The sequence below is a fragment of the Abramis brama genome, assembly GCF_963993115.1.
Source record: "Abramis brama genome assembly, chromosome: 24".
NCBI classification, from domain to species: Eukaryota; Metazoa; Chordata; class Actinopteri; order Cypriniformes; family Leuciscidae; genus Abramis; species Abramis brama.
Genome location: NC_139986.1, coordinates 19,394,186 through 19,402,990, shown reverse-complemented (window position 1 = coordinate 19,402,990; position 8,805 = coordinate 19,394,186). Strand labels below are relative to the sequence as shown.

The 8,805-nt window shown below is 35.0% G+C and overlaps 1 protein-coding gene across 2 annotated transcripts; it reads right to left on the bottom strand.

The window, feature by feature from the left end:
- Positions 1-1,034: 1,034 nt before the first annotated feature.
- On the bottom strand, positions 1,035-7,449 carry dnajc5b (DnaJ (Hsp40) homolog, subfamily C, member 5 beta). Of its 2 annotated transcripts, none has more exons than XM_084102044.1 (5): positions 7,373-7,449; positions 6,797-6,919; positions 4,991-5,204; positions 3,405-3,579; positions 1,035-1,224 (listed from the first exon to the last, which is right to left on the bottom strand). In XM_084102044.1, exons 2-5 carry the CDS (start codon positions 6,901-6,903, stop codon positions 1,139-1,141), a joined length of 582 nt encoding a protein of 193 aa, XP_083958170.1. In that variant the 5' UTR covers positions 6,904-6,919; positions 7,373-7,449; the 3' UTR covers positions 1,035-1,138. The 2 variants fall into 2 exon arrangements, with proteins under 2 accessions (XP_083958170.1, XP_083958171.1); XM_084102045.1 differs by having other exon boundaries at positions 3,405-3,548.
- Positions 7,450-8,805: the final 1,356 nt, after the last annotated feature.

Here is an 8,805-nt window from a genome sequence, read left to right as displayed (position 1 = left end):
TTGTTTGGAACTATTTTCGCTGCTGAAATAGAAGAAAAAAACAGTCAATATTGTGTCTAAAATGTAAGTGACTTAATATGAATTACTTTGAACTGTCATATGAAATCAGTGTCACATTTTCAATCGTGATGGTATTCAGCACTCTCGGTCCTTTGATGTTGCTTAACTGTATCATATGTTATAAATATAAAAACTCCACATGAATTTTTACCGCTATATTTTCACTGAGTTTCTTTCAAGCGCTTATTTATTTCCATTTCTCCTGAGGCGCCGCGCGAGCCTCAACAGCACAACCTTGGTAACGTTACCGTCAGAGCGGCTGTTTGCGGATTGCAGTGCAAATGTCGGCAGATATCTTTTTTAACGATAATTAAAAAATTACAATTACATTTTAAACTAACAAACATTGTAAGTAAACAACAATAGGCCAAGTTTAGACATTTTTTTAATTAAAACTTTTTTCTTTTTTTTTTAATAATTCGCGTATTCACTATTATCACTTTGAAAATAATAACAGACTACGGTGTTTTTTTTGACCTACAAAAGCTTGAGATCGAGCCCCACATAACGGGTTCCTTCGATAGCTCAGTTGGTAGAGCGGAGGACTGTAGAGGAAACACTGTAATCCTTAGGTCGCTGGTTCGAATCCGGCTCGAAGGAAACTTGTTTTTTGATTTTTGATAATAGTAGGTTTTGTTTTTTGTTTTTGTATTTAAACTCAATGGAGTTGCAGTGGATACAATATTCGTTCAACTGCAAATCAATATCAAAACCTCTTAAGACAGACCAAAGGGCTCTGTGCACATTATATTGCATGAAGATTTTTTGAAACAAGACCCCAATCTATATTCAAGGTACAGAAATATCTGAATTCTTATTTTGAAAACCTTTAAGACATACATTTATTATTTAAAGGAGAACCATTCATATTTTTTTTAATCACATTATCTGTTTTAATTGCACATTAAGCATAAGAATAATATAATATCTGTTATTTACAGACAGCATGACTAAACAAAGCTTAAGAAGGTGAGTATTTTTTGCTTTCTCTGTCCTAAAAGAAGCAGTATATTGTAAAATACATCAATATATTCAAAAAGAATTTTAAAATTAGTATCTATCAATAACTCGTTTGCACTTAGGTGTATGTTCTGTGTCCATCACCGATCAGCTGGGTCTTCTCACTAGCATTGGTTGGCTGCAGTACAATCGGAGTGTCACCATCTGAAAAACAAACAAAATCACAGGTAAAAAAGGTCACATATGATCATCAATATGGAATAAACAAGAGGTTACTCTGTCTAATGTCATGCCATTTCACACTCCTAATTGAACTTCCTGCTGAAATGAAAAGTGTTTTGTACGCTCCAAGGACGTCCCAGCAATCTGCCGTTAGCCTGCCCCTGCTGGCTGCACTTTTATGACCTCATTGAGCTGGCTCTGTAACACTGGTTTGAAGGGCAGCCCACTGTCCACTGACTTACCTACTGCTGAAAAAATAAGATTCTAAGACCACATGGGTGGATTTTTAGAGACTACTTGAGCAGGATATGACTTGGACATGACTTTTTCACTGCACTAATATAAATGCTATAAAACAGGTCCACGCACGCTATCTAAAGTTTCCGCAACGGACTAAAGCATAAAAATGTAATTGCAACCTTTTAGCTCACAATTCTGGCCCTTTTTTTTCTTGGGATTGCGACTTTATATCTTACAATTTGGACTTTATAACTTGCATTTGTGAGTTTATCCCCCAGTTTTACAGACAAGGCTTAAACCTAGCCTTGGACTAAAATGCATGTTCGAGCTGTTTTATCTAAAAGAAACTTGCAATTGTCATATCTTAAAATAAGTCAGTGCCATTGTTTTGTTTCAAGATTCATACCAATGTTTCGAATGCACATTTATAAAAGCTACTATGAAAGTCCTAATTTAACTAAGGCTTAATCCTGGCTTAATCTAAGCCTTGTCTGTGAAACCGGCCAATCTCACAATTCTAAAAAAAATATACAAAAAATAATAATAATAATAATAATAATGATAATAAAAAGAATAAAAAAAAGAATTGAGAGATATAAACTAAGAATTGCGAGAAAGTCAGAATTGTGATTTTATATATCGCAATTCTGACTTTATAACTTGCAATTCTGACTTTTTTGGGGGGATTGTTAACTTTTTTTGGGGAACTTTAAATTAAAGTTATAAAAAGATATAAACTAGCACGAGAGAAAAAAAGGTCAGAATATAACCTTGGAATTGCGAAAAGACTGTCAAAATTCTCACAATTCTGACTATATTTTACAATTTCAAGTTTATAAGTCGGAATTCTGACAATTTTTTCTAGAATTGTGAGATATAAAAGTCGCAAGTTATAAAGTCTGTACTGTGAGATTTCAGTTTATATGAACTCACAATTAAAAAATTTAATTGCGACTATTTCTCTCACAATTCTAACTTCTTTCCCGCTTTATATCTTTTGCGAGAGAAAAAAGTCAGAATTGTGAGATAAAAAGTTGCAATAACCTTTGTTATTTTTTATTCCGTGGTGGAAACAAGTTTCCATACGCTATACTTTATTAATATTAAAAAGCAGGATATTGTGCCCTTTGTGTTCTCAGGTTGTTTGGGTGAATGCAAGTTAGAGCAAGTCAAAAGTGTATTTTTACATGGATGATGTAGTTAGGGTCTAAATAAGACAAAAGGCATTTTTGTCAGTACCATCTTGCATGCTGCCTTTGAAATGCAAGGAAAGAAAACATTGTTTATTTTTATTGTGAGAATGCTATTAAAAACTAGTATGCAAACGCACTTTGAGAAATGACTCAGATGGCAATTATCACTTTTGTGAGGGACTACAGCACAAGATGTAAAAAAAAAACCCTCCTACAGCTCACTGGCAGAAGAACGGTGTATTTTATCCAAACATCTGGCTCAGAAGTATAAATTCTATTTATTTTTGTAAGCAGGGTGACTTATATGTTAAAAGCTCTTCCCTCAGCTGATAAGCCATGATCTGCTACATCAAAGCCTATTTTTCTGTTTAAATATTTCATGAAGTTTTTTAATTAGTAAATTATCATAAGGCTATTTTTTAATTATTATAGGAAGATTTAGTTGCATAATGTCATATTTAAGTCTTTATAAAGTCTTTCCGCTTTCCATAGAAGAATCTATTTTGAAGATTACCAGCAGTACATTGACAATTAAGACATGAAGAAGATGCTGTTATCGAGAACTAAATGTGATGCTGTAATTTTGGGATGTGTCCCTTCTAATCATTTTTATCCACTTTTCTTCTGGCTGTAGAGTGACTGAGGCATGTTCTGTAATCATATACCATTTCAAAACTGAGTGTGACCACCTGAAGAACACATCTAAAGTGTTTGCGCATGTCCTTTTACCTCTCTCGTTGTCCGTACGGATCTGCTCCTCCAGGTCTTCAGGAGACACATAGCACTCAGTGTCCTCTTCTCCAGGTGTGTGCGGTTTGCACTTTCCACAACAGCAGTTGAAACAGCAGCACAGACAACAACAGAAATAGCAACCTGTCAGCAAGCCGCAGATGGCAAACAGACCCTATAAATGAGAATGTTCGAAATCAGACAGGCACACAGCGTCATGGTTTAGTTTAGATAAAAATGCATTTAAAATGTCTACATTAGTGTCCATATTATATAATATTATGTTATAAGAAGTTACACAAGTATGTATATATATATATATATATATATATATATATATATATATATATATATATATATATATGTATGTATATATATAAACCTGTAAGAAATCAAAAGGACATAAGTACTCGTTCATTCAACTTTCGACCTTTAACCCATGTTGAACTTGCAAAACCTACAATCAAATCTGAGTTTTCTCAATGGCAATCGGGTGAAAGAAACAAATTTAGCCGTCTAGCTCCATAGACTCCCATTCATTTTGCACTCATGGGCGATTGCCCCCAGTGGAACTCTGGTGGAACTACAACCAAAATTCGGTACAATAGGACTTAATAGGGAGTGGCCAGGCTCTCCGTAGACGGGCTCTGGTTACATTCAAGCTATTTTAAGGCATGAAGAAATTGTTATGAAAATGAAATTTCAGTGATCAAAGATGAGTTTTAAGGGATATAATTATTGACTACAGGGGGAATTTAATTAGTTCTTATTTATATTCCAGCATTTAAGTCACCATGAAATAATTTTTTTATGGAATAGTGCACTATTTATTATAAATCATTTATCTGTGCACATCATTATTATTTTTTATTTGTGTGCCCTCATAATCTTTAATCATTTGTTTGTTATATGTGTATTGGTATAACTGGGCTGCCTATCTTGGCCAGGACACTCCTGTAAAAGAGATTTTAATCTCAGTGAGGTTCTCTCCTGGTTAAATAAAGGCTAAAAAATTAAATTAAATTAAAAAATAACTTGCAATGACACCTTCGCTTATTACATGTTTTTTGACATGAGGGCGGGATCAACCTGTCACTCACATGACATCACAGCAATAGTGAACCACAACGATCCAATCAATTCCTGATGGATAAAATCAAGTCCCGCCCTACATTTTTTCTTGTCCGAGACTGCCGATTTCACATTCTAATATTATTTCTATTCCATCTTTTTAAGTAAATTTTTTGCTATATGTACAAATATTTGAGCATGGTTTCAAGTATATAAAGTCAAAAATGCAAGAATAAAAGAGACAATAAAATGCACTATAAAAATATATTTTCAGGTAACCAAAAAACCCCCACCTAAATTTGCTGCAAAAATATTTAATATGAATATTTTATAAAAATATATTTAATAAAAATATTTAAAATAAAATTTAATATGACTAATAGTATTGTGTTTACATGATATATAATTAAAATAATGTATTGTGTAGATTACACCAACAAGAGAATTTTTTAAGTATCAGGTCATATAATAATAGCTCCTTAAATGTCTGTATAGAAACAAGACTGATACCGCACCTTTGCCCACCAGCTGGAGAGCATGAAGTACGTGTTCACATTCTCCTCCCCGAACTGCTGCGACACATACAGACCCAGGGAGCCGTACTTGTCATAAATGTTCCTCTTAGTAACGTCAGACAGCACCGCATGGGCATTGTTGAGCTCTTTAAATTTGTCAGTGGCATCGGGGTTCTCGGGGTTCTTGTCAGGATGATATTTCAAAGCGAGCTTCCTAAAAAAAAAAATAAAAAAAAAAAAGGTTGAGGACATTTTAAAGATAAAAAAATTTCCTTGAGACATGCAATACAAAAAGCATACCTGACCTGAGGATCATATAGACATATTAGGAATGAAACAGAAGAACATATGTAAAATCAGGAAATATATTTATTATATGCGAGAATGTGCCCTTTGTATGCACCTAATGAAAGTGGCATAAAACAACCGTTATAAAAGGAAACACAAATACTTTTGGTCTCACACACAGTGAGAGGAGACTCATTACCATGTGGCCAGTTTAAAATGCTGTGTCTGTCTGTTTGATGATCTCAGCAGGGTGTGATCTTTAGCGGCTAGCTGTCTTCTGCGCACGCTGCTTGACCTGTCTCTGTGTCGGCAAGACCGCAGACCCCATTAGCGCCTCGGCACACGAGGGGTGGTGAAGAGAGGAACGTCACCAAGGTTGACATTTTTTCCTATTAGAACCAGCAGTGCATTGCAAATGTCTCTGACTCAGTTCAGGTCTGCGCTGAATGAATGCCAGCATGTCCCAAACTCTGCGTAAGACTTTTCAAAACTCTCTGCAGCAATAAGGAAGAGTTTGATATTTTATAATGCTGTGAAATGTAATATCCTTCAGCTCCAAATGGTTGTGGATGATCGAATATCAAACTATAAATATTTATAGCAGTTTGTAAAAGCCACGGAGAGCAGTATAAATCTATTTATACCATGTAAAAATAGACAAGAGTTTGAATCTTAAAAACATTCCATGAACATAGTCTCTGTTTATTTTTTTTACATATCTTTTGTTGTTGCTGAACCCAAAAAATTAATGTATAATTTATAATTCTCCGAGCACGCTCGCTTGTTAATTTTTGATTAAGCCAATGCCGTCTGCAAGAGTTGTGATGATTATATATTCATTAACAGCAAACAAGTGCTGTTAAAATGCTAACCATTTAAATGCCTCCTTGAACAACGTGTAAATTAGAGCAATTAGATTCTATGATTGTTGGAACATCAGTATGGCGTTTGAAACACACTTGTCTAATGAAGCTCTCCTTCATTAGTTTTATCCTTCATGAAGTTGCCTTCATGTTTTAGTGTACAAGATACAGAAGAAGCTGTGCAGCCACAGAAAAGGAAAACTGTAAAAAAACAGTTTCATATATAGTTACCTACAAGTTATGATATTAAACGACGACAAGATATTACTTCCAAAGGCAATGGTGTCGCATTTCCATTCGGCTATCTAACTTGTAGTGCAGAATCATTCATGCACATACACACGTCGTGCACCACGAACATGCTCTCGCATGTGAGATTCTTTCATCATTCCTGATCCCAGTAAAATAAAGGATGCCATCTGTGCAGCATAATGAATATTTCAGTTTTGTGGAAGTCATATTATATTCATGCAGCTCCACTGCAACTGATGGCTGAGATTATAGAGGAACGTGTCACAGTTTGGCACTTTCTCCATCTTTTGCTCCCTCGTTTACCCCTGTCTTCCTACATGTAGTATCTGAACTTCTTACCTAGTAACCAGAACCCAAAGTAAATGCATCTCGGGACAAATGAAGAGTGTGAATCACGTCTTACCTGTAGGATCGCTTGATGTCATCATGGGTGCAGTTCTTGTCAAGGCCAAGAACCTGGTACAGAGCCTCTCCCGATGTGGACAGGGCCCGTTGCCTTTGCTCAGCCATGATCTTAAACCATTACCTTAACATCAAAAGAACAAATCAACCATCAATAAATTGTACAAGACAGTAGGTCAGGTCCGGTTCTCCTGTGTGGTGAACAAGATACAAATGACGTTTGGTTTGAGACTTACAACGTCACTCTTTCCACAGCAACCCAGACCTGGTTGACTTTTTGTTTACATAAGTTTGCAAGCAATCCCTCTCTTTGTAAGAAAAGACATCCATTGAAAGGTTATTACAGATAACATATACCTGTCTGTCCAAAACAACCTCCAACCAACCCCCACTCCTGGATAATTCCATCTTTCATAATGAGCCTTCATTGAATATTAAATAGTTCTAAAAAAAATGATACAGCCTTCATATTTCTGTTGAGCTTTACAATGGCTGATTGCTAAAACGTGAGAAGCAAAAATGGGGCAATAAGAGCAATGCTGCTCTTAATCTCAAAGAAGATCATTCGTTTTCTTACCTGTTAACAGACTCCAAACCTAAATCCTTCTCCAGGGCAGGTAGACAGGCTAATGGAGTCAGGTTCCTTCTCTGAAGGCAAGTAGATTACTGAGGAGATAAATTATACATGGAACTAGTCATGAGCTCAGGTAACTTTAGGCCAGTTTAACATGGTTATCAACAAGGTGCATTAGGTTTCAGCGCCTGGTGTTCGATGGAAGATGTTTGATGATGACCACTGTCTTGTTTCTGAGTATGGACACACGTTATCTGCCATAACTGACTTTTAAACCTCCATGATGAGGACTGAGGAGGATAAAAAGGTTAGGTTTCGTGTCTATACGGTTGAATCAGCTAGAGTCTTGTGTGCGTGCATGAATGTGCTTGAGTGTATGCATTTCCTTTCTGAAGCAAGATCGCCATCTTGCGGCGCCTTTCTGCAAACGCAGTGACGTCCAAATGCAAATTTTAAAAAACTACTTTGCTCGAACAAAAATTGTAAAACAGGAAAGTCTTATAATTAGGTTGGTCTCAAGTTATAAAAACTAATGTCCAGAATTATAAGCATAACCGCCATATTAACTCACGTCAGACGATGTGCGCATGCGCTGCTCAAATATTTAAAGGGATAGTTGAGGGTGAGTAAATGATGACAACATTTTCATTTTTGGATGAACTATCCCTTTAAGCAATATATTCACATTTGCTAAAATAAACTCTGACATTCATATTTTGGTACTGTATATTGGAAGAAACTAAAGACTGATTCACGTAATGTCATTTGTGAGCAAACAGAACTGTTTCTAAACTAAGAAATGAGGTTTAATCGACTCTGTGACCATTTTTATGCTTTATAACATTTTATGTGAATATTAAGCTACATTTTTCATTGAATAAGTAAATGCATATCTAGAACGATACTTAAATTATAGAGTAGGCCTACGAAATTTGTACTAAAGCTATCCTTTAACATTAATTGTGTAACTCTAAATGGATACAAAAAATGATATATGCCAATTATGCCAAATATATGCCAATTTATTCACTGAGCTATATTTTATCCACACATTTTTTTGTTGTATTGCGAGGGACCACATTCTAAATTTTAAAAGACAGCTATATATTTTCATGTAGCCTATAAAGACCCAATTTATTCAGTGAAAAATGAACATCATAAATATTTGAAAATATTTAGTTTCTATTGTTACGTTATTACTTTTTTTTTACTTAGCCTACTATAGTACTGTACTGTTAAATGTATTGTTTACTTATTTATTAATTTACTTATTTATTTATCTATAATTATTGTTATTAGTTTGAATTTTTTCACTACATTTTTACATTCCCTTGTGGCCGCCTGAAAATCCCTGTTGTGTAGCAAAAAAAATCTAGCACTTATCTTGTATCACCACAAGATGGCATCTGAGCATGAATTTTTATTCTACCAGTGGT

Excerpts from the sequence above, each read along its gene's own strand:
- dnajc5b (XM_084102044.1), bottom strand. The coding sequence starts at position 6,903 with ATGGCTGAGCAAAGGCAACGGGCCCTGTCCACATCGGGAGAGGCTCTG. Across the intron at positions 5,205-6,796 it reads GACATCAAGCGATCCTACAG|GAAGCTCGCTTTGAAATATC; the intron begins GTAAGACGTGAT and ends TTTTTTTTTTAG. Across the intron at positions 3,580-4,990 it reads TCTCCAGCTGGTGGGCAAAG|GGTCTGTTTGCCATCTGCGG; the intron begins GTGCGGTATCAG and ends TCTCATTTATAG.